At 45.1% G+C, this 18,345-nt stretch overlaps 1 protein-coding gene across 6 annotated transcripts in view; it reads left to right on the top strand.

Annotated features, from left to right (window-relative positions):
* CLUH (CLUH binding protein of NUMT mRNA) overlaps positions 1-17,666 on the top strand; it is a 440,989-nt gene extending 423,323 nt beyond the window's left edge. For all 6 annotated transcript variants that reach the window (XM_086954526.1, XM_086954524.1, XM_086954527.1 and 3 more), the window contains exon 26: positions 12,875-17,666. In XM_086954526.1, coding sequence (XP_086810652.1) covers positions 12,875-13,067 — 193 coding nt within the window. In that variant the 3' untranslated portion in view covers positions 13,068-17,666. The remainder of the gene's footprint in view (positions 1-12,874) is intronic.
* Positions 17,667-18,345: the final 679 nt, after the last annotated feature.

Genomic DNA, 18,345 nt, shown 5'->3' with positions numbered 1-18,345 from the left:
GTACATCGCAAGATGCGATGTACACTGTCCTGGTCTTCCTCTTCGACACATTCAGATCAGAAGCTGTGCATCACCATGTCAGCTCGTCAGACAACCATGTCTATCATTTTTGAGACTTCCATCAAAGGTCTGCGGCTAGGCCATTGCTCCCTTTGGTCCCTGGTATCATCGAGCCGGTAATGGATCTCTTCCTCGCTCCAGCATTGGCTAAAGCAGCTCCAAATCGCATCCTTAAAAAAATATAAGCCAGTACATCGGATCCTCTTTTCCCTAGATCGGATCTACCTCCGGACTCTGTCATTATTGAAGCAGCAAAAAAAGACGCATGCAGTTTCATCTTCCTCCTCCGCTTCTCTGGGTAAAGAGTAGCACACAAGATTCTTGGGGACGGAATGTTGTGGCTCTGCAGCGTCTTCTCTACAAGTGTCCACCGCTGCGGCTCTACTGGGTCGTTATGTAAGGTCACTATGGGACTCACTGGAGCACTTCAAGGACAAGCTCCCAAAGGAGGATCAACGGGACTTCTCTGAAATCCTTTAGGAAGGTGCTCTGGTGGCAAACCAGGTAATCTGCACTGCAGCAGATGGTGCATCCATGGAAGCTAACTCTTATGTGCATGGCATATGTGCATGACGAGCTTCCTGGTTGTGCCTCACAGCGTTAAAACCGGAGGCGCATCAGTGCATCCTGAATATCCCTTTTTCTGGCACTTCACTGTTTGGTGCACACACATACAAAGAAATGGCTGAGTTGGACACCTTAAAGCCTGTGGCCCTAGAGAAGAAAAAGGAATTTAGGAAGAGATACAGACCCTTCAATCGGAAAAACTACCAACAGAGGGTTCAAACCCCTGAATGGTCACAAAACAAACAGGGCAAATCCCAGTACCAAGTCAGCCGTTTCTCAAGAGGAAGAGGAGGACATCAACAGCAGTCCTCCTCCTCAACAAAAACTCCAGGGAAGCAATGAGTTTCTGCTTCCTCTAACACTGTTGCACACTCCAATGGGAGGAAGTATCCCAAGTTACATTCAAGAGTGGCGCAACATAACCAAAGATAAGTGGGTGCTAAATATACTAAAAAATGGGTACACACTACGTTTTTGTGCGTCCCCAAGACACATTCCTCCGGTGAAATATTGTCATTTACATATAGACCTCCTGCGTCAGGACGTGTCGACCCTTCTCGAAAAGCAAGCAATAGAAGAGGTCCCCCCTGCACAGAGAGGAAAGGGAGTGTACTCACGATACTTCCTTGTTCAGAAAAAAGATCAACTGAACAAGTTCTGACAAGTTCTGGATCTACGTTCTCTGAACAAGTCCATCAAAAAGGAAAAGTTTTGAATGTTGGGGCTCCACCAAATATTCCCACATCTAAAGAAAGACGATTGGATGTGTTCGGTGGACCTCCAAGATGCGTACTTTCTCATCCCAATCACAACACAACATTGCAAGTTCTTGCGATTCATGGTGGGAACAAAACATTACCAGTTCAAAGTCTTACCCTCCAGCCTAAAATCAGCTCCGAGGGTATTCACCAAATGCATGGCAGTAGTAGCGGCAGCATTACATCGCCAAGGCCTGTTCGTATATCCATACCTGGACAACTGGTTGTTGAAGGGATCATCTCAAATGGTGCAGGATCAACTTTGCACCTGCCTAGATCTCCTTCAGCGCTTAGGCCTGCATGTCAACCTGGACAAGTCGATCCTTCAACAATCACTCCACTATCTGGGTGGGTACACAGACAAAATATCGAGTTTTAAATATCGATATACAATTATATCGAAGTTTAAATATCGATGGGACAAAATATCGAAGGTAAGTAATATCGACAGTCTTAATATCGATATTAGTATGATATCAGTAATATCGAAGTTTTAAATATCGATGTCAATAATATCGAAATAAATAACTTTGATGTTACTAATATCAATTTTTAAATAAATTTAGTGTATATTATATTGTATTTATTATGTTTTATTATTTATTTTTAATGTAATTTAATTAAATATTGTCTTTTACTACTGTAGCGGGTTGTGGGTTTATAGGGGAATAAGGTGGGAAGTAATTTAATTATGTTAAATTAATTATTAATTAATAGGAATAATTAATTAATTAATTGAGAATTATTTTTTAATTATTTTTAATTAATTGATTAATTGATAAATATGTTCTGTAGCGGGTTATGGGTTTATAGGGGAATAGGGTGGGAAGTAATTTAATAATAATTAATTAATTAATATATGTTTGTACATATTTTATTTAATAATTAATTGGTAATTAATTTATATTATTAGTTAATTAATTAATATAATTTTGTACATATTTTTAATTAATTAGTTGGTAATTAAATAATATTAATTAGTTAATTACATTAATTAGAGTAATTTTTAATATATAAATTTTTTTGTTATTCTTAATTAATTAATTGGGAAAAATAATATTAATTATTAAATTAAATTCATTACAGCTAATGTGCTAATATATTTACTTTATTGTTATTGTTAATTAATAATTAATTGGTAATTAAATAATATTAATTAATTTTGGGTAAAGGAGTATTTTTAGGGTTCAGGGTCAGTTTTCAGTTTTTGGGTAAAGGGGTATTTTTAGGGTTCAGGGTCAGTTTTCAGTTCTTGGGTAAAGGGATATTTGTAGGGTTCAGGGTCCGTTTTCAGTTTTTGGGTAAAGGGGTATTTTTAGGGTTCAGGGACAGTTTTCATTTTTTCGGTAAAGGGGTATTTTTAGGGTTCAGGGTCATTTTTCAGTTCTTGGTTAAAGGGGTATTTTTAGGGTTCAGGGTCAGTTTTCAGTTTTTGGGTAAAGGGGTATTTTTAGGGTTCAGGGTCAGTTTTCAGTTTTTGGGTAAAGGGGTATTTTTAGGGTTCAGGGTCAGTTTTGGGTTTTTGGGGTACAGGGATATTTTTAGGGTTCAGGGTCAGTTTTGGGTTTTTGGGGTACAGGGATATTTTTAGGGTTCAGGGTCAGTTTTGGGTTTTTGGGGTACAGGCGTACAGGGTAAAAATATTTTTTTTTTACATTAAATCAATTAAATGAAATTAAAAAAAGAAAATTACATTAAATTATTAAGTGTTTTATTTATTTTAAATGTATATGTATTAGTTTTAATTTTGTTTTAATATTTTTATTTAATATTTGTAAAATTATATGTATTTTAAAATTATTTTTACATTATTATTAATATATTTAAAAAAACAATATTTTTAATTTTGATATTTTTGTACTACGATATTATTTTTTCGATATTTTTGTACTTACCTTTATGAAGATATGACTCCGATATTTTTGATGTCGATATTTTTGTGCCGATATTTTTGTATTTCGATATTATGTCTGTCGATATTATGTCAGACATTCATCTGGGTGCCAACCTCAACTCCGACCTCGGAAAAGTGTTTCCTTCAGAGGAGAGATTGTCATCAATGAAAGACAAAGGCAACATCATCCTTTAGGCTCATCAGCCATCAGTAAGACAGGTGACTTCTCTTCTGGGGTCGATGGCCTTGTGCATTTTTCTCATACCCAATGCCAGATTGATGATGAGACAGTTACAGCAAGAGCTCGAGGACAAATGAGATCAATCCTCGGATCAGTGGAACGACCGGATTATCCTCTCTCCTGTGACAAAGAAGTCCATTCTCTGGTGGCTGCAACCACAGAACCTTCTGGTAGGAGTCCCTTTTCACCCACCTCTGCCACCACAATCCCTGGTCACGGATGCGTCTCTTATGGGCTGGGAAGCGCATCTGGGTCCTCTGCAAACTCAGGGCAGATGAACCAACACAGAACACACATATCACATCAATATGGTAGAACTGCGGGCAGTTCATTTAGCCCCCAAGGCTTTTCAACCATCAATTCAGTCCTAGTTCAAACGGACAATACAACCACCATGTATTACTTGAACAAACTAGGTGGAACACACTCTCGCCCTCTGTATTTCGAATCCCAGGCAATCTGGCACTGGCTGCTAGCCAGGAACCTATCGATCACGGCAGTCCATCTCCAGGGAGAGCAGAACGTGCGAGCAGACGCCCTCAGTCGTCACTTCCAAGAGCACGAAGACTGGGTGCTCAACGACGAAGTGGTGGCAGACATCTTTCATCAATGGGGTCATCCTTTCATCGACCTCTTTGAAGACGATCAAAACAGAAAATGCCACACCTTCGCATCCAGGTTTTACCGACCAGGAACAAGGAGGAATGCTCTTTTGATAGATTGGTCAGGGACGTTTGCATGTGCCTTTCCACCCCTCCCTCTCGATCCAAAGGTGGTGGCCAAACTTCTGCAATCCAGAATGAAGATGATACTCATAGCACCGGACTGGCCTCGCCAATGGTGGTATCCGGACCTGTTGCAACTCTCGGTTCGCCTGCATCGGAGACGTCCGTGCAGGCCGGACATTCTCACCAAAATGGGTGGGAAGATTCTGCACCCTAGCCTTCCCTCGCTCAGCTTGACAGCATGGCTCCTGTAGTCCTGCAGTCCGGACATTTGAACCTCCCTCAGCACTGCATGGACATTTTAAGGGAGTCAAAGAGACCTTCCACAAGAACGTCATACTCTCTTTAGTGGAAACGGTTTTACTTGTGGTGTATCCGTAATGGTTGGAGTCCAATTAACGGGCAAGAGGAGGTAATCTTGCCGTATTTGCTCTGCTTGGCCAAATCTGGTTTGAAATATTCATCCATTAAAGTGCATTTGGCGGCTATCACAGAATATCGTAAATCACCTAACCAACCTTCTTTCTTTCAGCTTCAGGTGGTCAATGACTTTCTGCAGGGGTTGAAAAAGGTTTATCCCCCCTGTTCGACCTCCTTCTCCTCCTTGGGAGTTGAATCTAGTCTTGCCTAAATTGATGGGACCTCCATTTGAACCCATTCATCAGGCTACATTACAACACCTTTCTTGGAAAGTAGCCTTTCTAGTAGCAATTACATCAGCATGCAGAGTGAGTGAAATATAAGCACTCTGTTGTAAAGAACCCTATACGGTTTTCCAACATAATAGGGTGGTTATGCGAACTCACCCTTCCTTCATACCCAAGGTTGTGTCTGAGTTCCATGTAAATCAGACAATTTCTCTACCCTCTTTCTTTCCCAATCCTACCACACCAGCGGAAAGGTCTCTTCATTCGCTAGACCTCCAGAGGGTTCTCAAATTCTATTTGGATGCAACGAAATCATTAGAAAAGCTGATCAATTGATTGTAAACTATTGCTGTTAGATCTGGCTTCCCAGCTTCTAAAAGATCCATTTCAGGACGGATAGTATCTTGCATAAAGTTGGCATACCAAATAGCAAATAGCTGTTTGCCTCCCTAAAGCTCACTCTACTAGGGGCAAGGCTGCTACGGTTGCATTTCTACACGATGTACCGATGGCCAAGATTTGCAAGGCTGCAACTTGGAAGTCGGTACATACGTTTACCAGACATTACTGTCTGGATTCAGACTCCAGAGCAGATACCCAAGTGGGCCAGGCCTCCTTGAGGAATCTGTTTCAATACTAACCTGTAGGAGTCAGTATAGACCTTATGGCTGTTATGTATCTTGATGGTACTCTGTTTACTTGCCCGCAGGATGAGGGGATGGGCTTGCTATTCTATTCATGTGCTTATGACTATTGATGAGGATCCCCTAAAAGAGAAGGATTCGTTACTCACCTGTAATCCTACTTCTCTTCCAGGGGTATCCTCATCAAAGTCATAAGCAACCCACCCTCCTCCCCGGGCAAGTGAACATGATACATACATCTCTTTGTAAAATAGTCTGCAGATATCCGCAAAAAACAACTGACCTAACTGTCACCCCTGAGGCATGATGGGAAGCTAGGGGTCATGGCTGTCTTAAAGGCACGGTGCCAGTTTATCTGAGTGTTTATGTGGGTTAGCTTTTCAGCTTTCTACACAAATGTTTCTACGATGCAGCCTATGTGCTGGCAATGCTTTTCATTATTCCTTGCAGGATTGTGTTTTCTGCTGTATATTAAAGCAGTTTTCAAAGACTTTCTTTCTCCCTGCTTTATTGGAATATGGTTATGTACATGATAATTTCTTGCAACATTGCTCAGCATGTCTGGGAGGCTGCATTGTGTAAATATATATGTATCACATGTATGTGATGTGTTTCCGGGGTCCCGCACATAGGCGGGAATATTCATGTGCTTATGAGTTTAATGAGGATACCCCTGGAAGAGAACTAGGATTACAGGTAAGTAACTTATCCTTGTTGCTGCACCTGTACATAAACTTTAAGCGAAAAGTAGTAAAGGATAGGGAGTTTAAGCATAAGCTTGCAATCATTCGAGCACTTTGAAAGCGATCACCTACCATTACCAATGTAGGAATAGTAGTACACCCTTCCTACAAAAAGTTATTTAATGTTCGAGGCATGTGGGCTGCTGAATTCATATCTGTGCATAGATCGCCGCCTAGTGTTGGGTCCGGATGATTGCACATTGTTGTCCTGGAAGAGTCTTCGAAGTATCACGAGATAGGTGGCTCCTCCCCTGGACTACAGTGCGCATGGGCATCGACTTCATCCCCAGATTGTTTTTTTCCGCCATTGGGTTCGGATGTCTTTGGTTCCCTCCTGTCGGAATCAATAGAACTTAACTTTACTTGCTTGAGACCAAAAGGTCTTTAGGACTGGCGTCGGTATTGTCTTCCGTTCGGCTTCGCAACTTTCCTCGGCTCCGAACTGAAATTGGTCTTCCGCGTGCTTTCGGCGCGGAGGGGCCTAGTCGACGCTCCAGACTCTTCAACCACCCATTATGGAACGAAGTCCATTCAAACGATGTCCGGTGTGTAACTCCAAGTACCCACACATCGACGTCCACCCGGTGTGCAACAAGTGCTTGTCGCCGGACCACGACGAGGCCAAGTGTATGGCCTGTTCCAGGTTCCGGTCCAAAAAAACACTCCAGCTCCGTCGAGCTGCGGGCCTGGAGGCCCAGCAGTCTGCATCACCGCCTACAGACATTTTCGATGCTGGGGATGTCGAGGACGACGATATCCAGGACATCACGGAATCTAACCCCGCGTCGGAGGTCGAGGACGATAACGACGCAGAGACCGAGGATTTCGGTGAAGTCGTCGAGGAGGTAGGGGACGACGACGGGGCCCTTGCCACCGTGGAGGATAGCTCGGACGAGGAGCTTCCTCAAACTGACTCCGGGGCCGTCCATATTCATAAGGCCCAGGTCGAGGGATCGCCTTCGGGCCTTACCCGAGACCTTGTTATAAGTTCCTCTGGCCACGGACATTGATACCGATTCACTCCCTGTACCACAGACACCGAAAGTGAAACCTACGGTCTCGACGCCGGAGATATCGAAACCGAAAGTGCGCATCGCGCTGGTCGGATAGAAGACTTCGGAGGCCTCGGCGCCGAAGAAGTCGAAGATGGCCGTCGAGCCGAAGAGCCACGTCAAAATGGCCGACCCGAAGGCTACTACATCGAAGCTGAAGGGTAAGGGGTCGGACGCAGCCGCATCGGCGCCGAAGACGGTCGACGCCAGCAAGGGTCGACTCGATCACAAAAAATTGGTCGACGACCCCAAGAAGTCTATTGCCGACCCGAAGAAGCGGCCAGACGACCCGAAGTCCCTCTCTGCCTCGCTTCCACACGACAAGGCCAAGGGAGCTGCGCCGAGTGCGTCGACTCCGAAGGGAACATCGTCGTTCTCCGCTCCGAAACCAGCCGCTAAAGACTCTGTCGAACCGGCGCGCCCATCCGCCGCGTTCACAAAAAAGGTTACGGACTCCCTACAGCGAATTAGGGACGGAGCCGCAGCAGTCGAGCCGAAGGACCCTGCGCCAGCCAAGCCTCTGGAGAAACCGGCGAAGGCGCCCACGCCGATCCTTTTCACCTTGCCGCCTAAGATGGCGCCGAAGGCTTTCGCTCCTAAACCGGGGGCCGGCGTGCCCGAAAAGGTGTCTTCGACGCAGTCGTTGGTGGTCCTCGGCCCACGTCATCGACCACTTGCAGAGGAGGAGCGTCAGGAGCATTTCATCAACGCCGAAACGGGCAGACTTTCCCTTCTGAAGAGGAAAATCACCCCTGAGCCCCAATTGGAGTCGTACAAGATCCCACTCAAGAGAAAGATGGACTCTGCTGGTACTCCTGCCTTGGTGGAGCCCATTTCACCACAGGCTCACGAACTCTCGCCCAGTCATTCCAATGTCGACGCTGGTGAAGGTGACGACGAGGATGAGTACAGCTATCCCGTCTACACAGACCCAGAGGATGTGATTGAACCCTGGTCTGCTGGTGGCGATCCTGGGTACCCGCATTCTGGACAGGACCCTCAGCTTTTCTCAGCCAAGACTTCCCCCACTGAGGACTCTGCAGCTTTCAATGCCCTCATTGAGAGGGCAGCGGCCAATCACAATGTCGAGCTGCATGCTGACCCGGTGGACGTCGACTTCCTATTTGACACCTTTTCTGTCTCTGAAAAGACTGTAAAAACTCTGCCAATGCTGAAGGGTGTTTTAAAGCACGCGGCTGAGGTGTTCAAAGAACCCACCAGGGCGAGAGTCATCAACCCACGAATCGACAAAAAGTACAAGGCGGTGCCCACAGATCCAACTTATATTAAGGGACAGTTGCCTCTGGACTCCCTGGTTGTCTCCAATGCCCGGAAAAGAGCCAACTCGCAGACTACGGGTGATGCTCCTCCCCCAGACAAGGAATCACAAGTCTTTGAGGCTTCGGGGAAGAGGGTGGCAGCGCAGGCAGCCAACATATGGCGCATCTCCAACACGCAGGCGCTCCTGGCGCGTTATGACAGGGTACACTATGATACTCTAGAGACCCTTTTACAGCATTTGCCCGATCAATATAAAGAAGCGGCTGAAATGTTGATACAAGAGGGGAAGCTTATCTCCAATGCTTCCATAAAGTGCACTCTGGGCGTGGCTGACACCGCCGCACGCGCAATTAACACTAGCGTTAGGCTTCGTAGACATGCAGGGCTACGGATATCTGGGTTCAAGCCGGACATTCAAACCACCATCTTGAACCAGACAGTCAACCCAGATCACCTGTTTGGCCCGGAGGTTGACACCACCCTTGAGAAGATGAAAAAGGACACCGACACTGCAAAATCTATGGGTGCCTTGCAGTCCCAGCAGTTTCGGAGTGGGTCCTTTCGTCGCTCCAATACTAGAGGCACCTCAAGGGGGCAACTTTCGCAGTCAGCGCAGTTCTACAAAAGCAACACCCAGACTACTTATACCAACAAGGGTCGAGGTGGATACCGCGGCAACAACACCAAGGGCAGAGGACGTGGCAACAACAGCTCCAGGTCCTCCACCGCCAACAAACAGTGACGCCTTGTCACTGCCCCCTGACCACGCAACACCGGTCGGGGGGAGACTCCAGCAGTTCCTGCCCGTGTGGAAGTCCATCACCACGGACAGGTGGGTCAGAACACTTGTCCAATTCGGTTATTGTCTGGAGCTCACATCCACTCCACCCAACATACCCCCAAGGCACCCTCCTATGTCCGGCGAGCACTTGCACTTATTGCAGCAGGAAGTCACAGTCATGCTGCAAAAAGGGGCAATAGAGCTTGTGCCCTTGCAGGAAAGAGGTGCGGGAGTTTACTCCCTGTACTTTCTGATTCCAAAGAAGGACGGATCCCTCAGGCCCATCCTGGATCTCAGGCCCCTCAACTTTTACATCCTATCGGAGCATTTCCACATGCTCACACTGCAGCAAGTTCTCCCACTGCTTCAACAGGGGGACTTCCTAGCAACTCTGGACCTGAAGGATGCGTACTTCCACATTCCGCTACATCCTTCACACAGAAAATACCTCAGGTTCACCATCCAAGACCAGCACTACCAATTCAAGGTTTTGCCTTTTGGGGTCACCACGGCACCCAGGGTTTTCACAAAGTGCCTGGCGACGGTGGCGGCGCATCTAAGACGTCAAAACATCCACGTCTACCCCTATCTGGACGACTGGCTCATTCAGGCGAAGTCGGCCCAGCAGTGCGCCGACCACGTGTCCCACACCATTCACCTTCTGCACGATCTGGGGTTCTCACTGAATTACCCAAAATCCCATCTCCAGCCCGCCCACATATGGCAGTATCTGGGTGCGACCATAAACACTCTGGCGGCCACAGCACAGCCGAATTCAGTGAGAGTCGACAGCATTCAATCGCTGATCCAAAAATTCAGACCTCAACACTCGCTTCCAGCAAGTGTTCATGCAGTTAATAGGCATGAGGGCCTCCTGCATCTCCATTGTCCCGCACGCGAGACTACATATGCGTCCGCTTCAGGAGTGCTTGGCACGTCATTGGACTCAGGCTCACAACCAGTTGAAAGACCTAGTGTTGGTGAGCGGTCGGGCATACAACTCTCTGCATTGGTGGAATCCACGAAACCTTTGCAAGGGCCGACCGTTTCAGGAGCCTGTGCCACAGATTATCCTGACGACGGACGCTTCTCTCCAGGGATGGGGAGTGCATGTACTCCAATACACTGTGCAGGGACTATGGACGCAGCAACAGGGGAAGATGCACATCAGTGTTCTGGAACTGATGGCGATCTTCATGGCACTAAAGGCCTTCAAAGTACATCTATGCAACAAGGTCGTGTTGATTCGGACGGACAACATGACGGCAATGTACTACATTCAGAAGCAGGGAGGCACACACTCTCCGCAGCTGTCTCATCTGGCTCAGAACATGTGGAAGTGGGCCATTCAGAGGAACATCTTCCTCATGGCGGAGCATCTCCCAGGCAAGGACAATCAGATGGCGGACCTGCTCAGCAGGCACAGCCACCAAATGCACGAGTGGGAGATACATCCATCAGTACTCCAGCCGTACTTCCAAAGGTGGGGTCATCCAGAGATAGACCTGTTCGCCACGCAGGAGAACGCAAAATGCCAAAGCTTCGCCGCCAGGTTCCCACACCCACTGTCGCAGGGCAATGCGATATGGATGAACTGGTCAGGCAAATTTGCGTACGCTTTTCCCCCAGCACCTCTGATACCGCTGGTGGCACGCAAACTCAGGCAACACTCGATGACTCTCATCCTAGTTGCTCCAACATGGGCTCGTCAACCATCGTACACCACGTTTCTGGAACTGTCAGTGGTACCGCATCAAAGGCTACATCTCACACCCAGCCTTCTGACGCAGAGCCATGGCGACATTCAGCACCCAGATCCGCAACAGCTAAACCTGGCAATCTAGCTCCTGAAGTCCTAGAGTTTGGCTACCTGAACTTACCTCCCAATTGCATGGACATCATTCGGGAGGCGAGGAAGCCCACTACTAGAGCCTGCTACGCGGCAAAATGGAAGCGGTTTGTCATTTTATTGTGCAAACCACAACATTAACCCGCTGGATGCTTCTATTCAGAACATCATCTGTTACCTGTTCCATCTGTACAAGTGTAATCTGGCCTATACTTCCATTCGCATTCATCTGTCTGCAATGGCCGCGTATCTCCAAAATAGACAACACCTTTCACTCTTCAAGGTGCCTGCCATCAAAGCATTTTTGGAAGGCCTCAAACGAGTCATTCCGCCACGGACTCCACCAGCTCCTGAGTGGAACCTCAATGTGGTTCTTACCAGACTGATGGGTTCTCCCTGTGAACCACTGCATTCCTGCGAGATTCAGTTCTTGACATGGAAAGTGGCTTTCCTCGTAGCAATTACATCGCTACGGAGGGTTAGTGAATTGCAAGCCCTCACAATGCAAGAGCCATTTATCCAAATTCATTCCAACAGGGTGGTGCTCCGCACTAACCCTAAGTTTCTGCCTAAGGTTGTGTCTCAGTTCCACATCAACCAAACAATCGAATTACCTGTTTTCTTTCAAAATCCTGAGTCACTGGCGGAGCGGATGCTCCACACCCTTGACGTTAAACGGGCCCTGATGTATTACATTGATAGGACCAAGGATTTTAGAAAAACTAAGCAACTCTTTGTCGCCTTTGCGCCACACCACAAAGGTAACCCTATTTCCAAGGCTGGTATTGCTAGGTGGATCGTTAAATGTATCTAGATCTGCTATGCAAAAGCAAAACGCACTCTTACCATTCCACCAAGAGCCCACTCCACCAGAAAGTTGGGGGCCTCTATGGCTTTCCTTGGAAACATTCCCATAGAGGACATATGTAGAGCAGCCACATGGTCTACCACACACACATTTACTAAGCATTACTGTGTTGATGTGCACTCCAAACAGCAGGCAGCTGTAGGGCAGGCTGTTCTCAAGACACTTTTCCAAACTGCTGCAGCTGGCACGGGCGGCCGCCGCTAATGGAGGGACTGCTGTGTATTCTATGCACAGATATGAATTCAGCAGCCCACATGCCTTGAACCGAATATGCTACTTACTAGTATGCATCTGTTCTTGGCATGTAGGGCTGCTGACATTCATATCGCCCGCCCTCCTCCCCGGCACCTGTAGCAGCTGCAGTATTCACATATATACTCATAGCATGGTCATCATTCACTGAGTTTCACTCCATCTTGGCCACAATGGCTAAAAACAATCTGGGGATGGAGTCGATGCCCATGCGCACTGTAGTCCAGGGGAGGAGCCACCTATCTCGTGATACTTCGAAGACTCTTCCAGGACAACAATGTGCAATCATCCGGACCCAACACTAGGCGGCGATCTATGCACAGATATGAATGTCAGCAGCCCTACATGCCAAGAACAGATGCATACTAGTAAGTAGCATATTCGTTCCACTTGCACGAGTAGGTGATCAGGGATATGAAGCACTACATAAATGCAATCCATACAGTAACATGAGAAAAGTAAAGTGTATAAATTACTGTATAATGACATTTTTGTACTTTTTTTTTAATCAGCCAAAAGGACCTGGAGAACCTCAAGGCTGAAGTTCAGCGGCGCCAACGACTTCAGGAGGCCTTTAAAGGAAGCCAAGACCAGGACGATGACAAAATAACTGAACCAGAACCAACTGAACAAAATGCACCCTCTTCAGAAGCCCCTGCAGCCCAGAGTACAGCTTCACCCACAGTTCCTGTTCCTGTAGTGTAAGCCCTTGCTTGAACTGTGATCCAAGGGTCTTGGACACCTCCGGGGATGAGCTCTTCCTGGCAATGTTTTTGCACTGGTACAAATATCACATACATGAAAAATCCTAATAATTAAAGGCAAGTGTAATCAGTGTCAGCAAGCAGGTGAATACTGAATCGAGTTCAGAAAGTCCCGGTGAAGCAGAGGACAGGGAAACCTTCTAGGCAAAAAGTCTTTGTAGGCTCTGGCTGACTTTACAGTAGGTACACATTTCTTTATTACCAAGTCCTCTTGTGTGTTGTGTACTTAGACACAGACTCCACTATGACTCGTCTTCAGGCGAGTGAACATTTCTCAGGTCATTCTCATGCTGTTGCTAGTGCATCCCTTCCTAGGAAAGGGAGTGGCCACAAAAGAGAAGAACTGACATATAGGAACAATTGAAATCCGAGCCAAAAAGTGCATTGAAAGGAAACTGACCCAAGACCTAACCACAATGGAAATGTGTGGACGGAAAGAGCCACCAGATTGTGTAAAATGAAAGGATGACAACTTCTACAGAGTGGTGGAATGTACTTTTGTACGCTAGTTTTATGGTAGGAAATAGCCATCTGCTTCGGTGAGATTTTTTTCTTTCTTTTCTGTTGGCCGACAGTTTGTAAAAGTTGGGGGGTTTGTAATTTTTCCTCTGGGGTTTGTGTATGTGTTTATGTGTGTGTGTCCAATGTGCGTTTCATCCTGTCGCTGTGTGCTTGAGATTAACAGTTGTTTCATACGTCCAGTTTCACAATACCTATTTGTTTTGCATTATTTTGAACATTGTATTTGCGTGCAGGAGAAACACCTATTGAGCCCTCTGCAGAATAGAGGATGCTTTTAGGTTTCTACAATTTTACAAGTGCTTTTTTGTTCAAAAACGAAAAGGATACCTTATTGACGATAACCTATTTTTGTGGGAACTTTAACCTGAGCTCTTAATACAAGTGTTTCTTCAGTCTAGGAGGAGGGTGTAAATATACCAAGAATGTTGCACTTGAGAACAACTTGGGGTAACCGAAGAACCCTGAACTCTGCATACCATTTGCAAGATGAAATCCTTGAGACACTGGAGTACTAGAACAGGACCTTCGTTTCCATGGAATAAATTATCTGGTATCCTCTTGGACTGGCAGATTGAGACCACTCAACAGGAAAGAAGTAAACTTGCACAGAAAAGATAATATCTTTAGACATTGAACCCTAGTGCCTAAATTCTGAATGTCAAAGACAGCCTGAACAATGCCTGATGGAATTTTCAACTCAGGGCCTCTAATCTGTTGACCCTAATGTACCCTCATCCCCCAGCTCTCAAACCACTTTGTTCTAAAGCAAAATAGATCTTTGAGTCTGCAGCTGAAGATGTGTTTGAAGGGGAGCTCACTTGTCCAGGAAATAGGAAGAGAACGAAATGGATATTCACCTGAGAATTTATTATATTGAATTCACAGCTTGTTATACTTGCCTTTGGGTTAGTGCCATGGGTCGAGGTACTGTAGCTGTGTCTTTTTGTCTCAGACTGCAATATCAATACATTATAAATCTCTGAATTTCAGCATGAAAAAAGTGCAGATGAGATGAATTTTCCTTTGATGCACGGCTAGTGTGCAGAATTTGAGGTATTGGATTATTAGTGGCAGGGGGCAGTACACAATCACTGTCTAGCTCTTAAGATGCCACCTTATCAGCGTTGTTAAGTGGGTCATTTCACATTCTTACATGGGCCACGTTTTATTTTCCATTTCCATTTCCATGTTGTTTTGGGAACAACCCTTGAAATCTGGCCATTTGTTCTGTAGTAAAATTGCAGTTACAAGTTCAATGTTACATCTCTTTGTGATCTGACCGAAGAAAGCAGCCATATCATAATGGGCCTTCGAAACCAAAGATGTCACTTCCTTAACTCCTGGTTGTGTCTTTTGGCAAATGATAAAATGATGTAATGTGATCTTTGTTTTTTCCACCTTTCACTTCATTGACAAATACATTTGCTAATTGCTAAAGTAAACCTATGAAAATGCTCCATTTCCAAAACATTCTGTATACAATTGTGCATAACATTTTTATAATGCAATTGGTTACACCTGGTCATGTGACCATGCCGCAAGCCGCTGTTGTACAGATAGTGGACAGTTTGCAACATAATTGACATTTTAGAACAGCAGTACTAGCTTCAAAGTGAGGAGAAATGGATATCTCTGCCCTAGTAGGTATTGAATCAAATACGCTCCATGTCATATGGCAAAAATCATCCCACTGCTCTGTACTACCTTAATGTATTTATGCAATAATTACTGCTGAGGAGGGCCATATCACCTTGTAGCATCTTGGTGCAGAGTGGTTTCGCTACGGACCTTAACTCCTGACCGGGTATTATTGTAGCACAAATTTTTGACCATAAAAATAACAAATATGGCTGATGAAATATTTATGAATTTTACTGTTCCGCCCTTTGTAAATGATCTGTATCATTCTGTACTTTTGAGATGGTTTCCCCTTGTGGTTTCCACCATCTCTTTTCCACCTTCACCATGTCACCAGTGATTCTTCTCCACGTCAGTCTTCCTGGTTTTCAGACCAACAAAATAACATCACTCCTTAAATGTCTCTGCTCCTCCCACAAAAAAATACGTTATTTTCTATCTTTGTAGTATTCCTCCCATTTTATCCTCATGACTTTAGCTCCTCAGACCAGTTCCTGCTATTTCCAACATATCCAATCTCCTTGCCCTCTTCAGTGCCACTCTTTTTTCCTTTTCAGTGGTCCCCCTCGCCCCCAACATTTTTACCTTACCCATGACGCTCCTCTCTGTAGTCTTCCACATTCCAAAAAGCCATTTTCCTGCAACCTTGCAGCATAATCTACTGTTGTCTGGTGCTGTAACTGAGTGTGAAGATAGGCGGTAGAGCCAATGGGCAAAGCGGTTCAATACCCATGAGTACATCCACACTTGTGGCCTCCATTGAGCTTGTCTGCTGCCTCGCTCCCTCTGCCCTATTCGGATCCTCTTTCAACAGTCTTGCTGCCAGCTGTAACCTTTGTGTAGTCAATAGGTCTACTCTATAGACCACACCCTTTCCAATGCATATTAATGTATGCACCCAATCCTTGCATTGCACTGAAAACACTTCAATAGAACAACTTAGGAGAAGTTAGCAGTGATCATATGTTTAATTAAAATACAGGTGGTGGAGCTATGGAAGAAAGCAGTGGTGTCCTGGACAAAATGCACTTTTCAGTTTCTCCTCTCGCTCCGGAGGTATGTGATGCACAGATACTCAAGAATTCGTAATGGCACATAGTTCAAAAGTTGTATCCATGCAGGGAAGATATTGGTCTTCGAGTCCTTATGGCTTCCCGTTCTGGTGAGTCTCACAGGACATGCCACCTTTTGTTCTCGCCCGAATGGCCTGCTTATTTTCTCTTACCAAGGCAGAGCTCACCACAACTGGGCTATCCTTGTAACAGTCACGCATGTGACTTGTCTAGTCATTAGATGGTGACCATGGAAATATTCAATTTTCATTACATCTCTCCAATTCATAAAGAAATGTTTACCCATTTTTAATCTGAATAAGCTGCTATGGGTTAGCCTGGCAAATGTAGACTCAACTAGCTATACTGAAGGTATACAGCACTTCCAGATACAAAAGATAAAATGAGCAATAACATGTTTTAGTGTTTGGATGTTTAATTAGACACTGCATTTTATATCTACAGTGAAATTCATTACTGAAGCCCCAGGAAAATACTGTAGCACTTTGTGCTGCACCCCGATGCTGGTACTGGTCTTGCATGAAGTTGGCATTATGAATGTGAAACTTAACGAGACCAGAGGTCTGTCCTGTGTTAGAAATTGTATCTAGAAGGGACAGCCTCTGTTCCCGCCTCTCTTCCCACCTCTTACCGGTACAAATAGTACCCTATTTGTTGAGACTCCTAATCAAAGATAGAGATGTCTACATGTCATAGAAGCTGATGCTATTAGTGGTCACCATCCTCTCACTGAGGCAGTTTCTTTATTTTTATGTGTTGAACATAGCACTGTGGATATACTTGAGGTTTTACAATACACAGTATCGTGCACAAAACTGGAGTCATTTCTCCCATGCCTGGTCATAATTACTGCTAAGCTGCACATACATATAAAATCTCATTGCCAAGAGCTTGTGTATACTGTCTGAGAGTTTAAACCTAGCACACCCTTCTGTACCCCCACCCCAAGCAGTGCAGCAGAACTTTATTCAGGCCCATTATGGCCCTCCTATATGCTGCAGGCTGTTGAGAAGCCAGGCTGCTACTAAGGGTACATAGCAATTATAAATTGGGCAGACTTGAAACGCTGAGATCAAAATCCGGATTCCTGTCAATTTCCTGTTTTTGTTCTGTCTGTAAAAATGTGTATTGTCAGACAATTGGTGGGGGAGGAGAGATATAAGGTCCCGCTGTGTATACTACTTGTAGCTGTTTGCTTTTTGGGAACTAATTCTACGTGGCTTATGAGAAGAGTAAAGGCATCACCCATGCAATGAAACAATCAAATTCCCTAAAAGTTCTCCAATAAAGCAATTGTTTCAATCGTTTTTCATTGGTTGTCTTTATTTTTCACACCTAGATAGGCTGTCAGGCCTTGCCAGCTCTTGTGGTAGAGAGACCTGTGCTTTTTGCTTACATTTTGAGTTTTTTCCTTTTCGCTTTGGAAATCCCTCCAGCTTCACTGGGCTTTTATCACAACACTCCTGGATTACCCAATTATTGCTAGAAGTGACCATATTTAATGACTGCAGGCTTCAGTTCTTTACAACATTATTTGAGTGTGGCGCTGCCTGGGCAGAGGTACTGTTCTTCTCAAACTTTATTTGAAATAATAATACAAATTGTTAGTAAGCAGCTGCTTGAAAAATGTGGTCTATATTCTTTCTCCAGACTGCCAGATGAGATAACTCACTTTTCTTTTAAACATTGTTTGGTCTTAGGTTTGTTGCCTGGTGGTAAAGTAATTTGCAAATACTTTATAATGCCTGACTCGGACATAAAAACACTATTCACATCGGACTTGAAAGGCCGCCTAAGGAATAGGACTTGAAGTAATCTCTGAAAAGCAAATTTATTGTTGTTGCGTTTATCTGATACACAACAACAATGGTCCAAACGGAACAGTACACTATTTTGGTAAGGTTCAATTGAGCTGCCTTAACAATGTCTCAATAAGCCCAAACCATATAATTCAAGGACGGGGTGGGTTCTTTTCAAAACAATGAG

This window comes from Lissotriton vulgaris, chromosome 2_1, assembly GCF_964263255.1.
Source record: "Lissotriton vulgaris chromosome 2_1, aLisVul1.2, whole genome shotgun sequence".
In the NCBI taxonomy this organism is placed as follows: domain Eukaryota; kingdom Metazoa; phylum Chordata; class Amphibia; order Caudata; family Salamandridae; genus Lissotriton; species Lissotriton vulgaris.
Note: the sequence above shows the minus strand (reverse complement) of the source record. Positions and strands in the feature narration are given on the sequence as shown.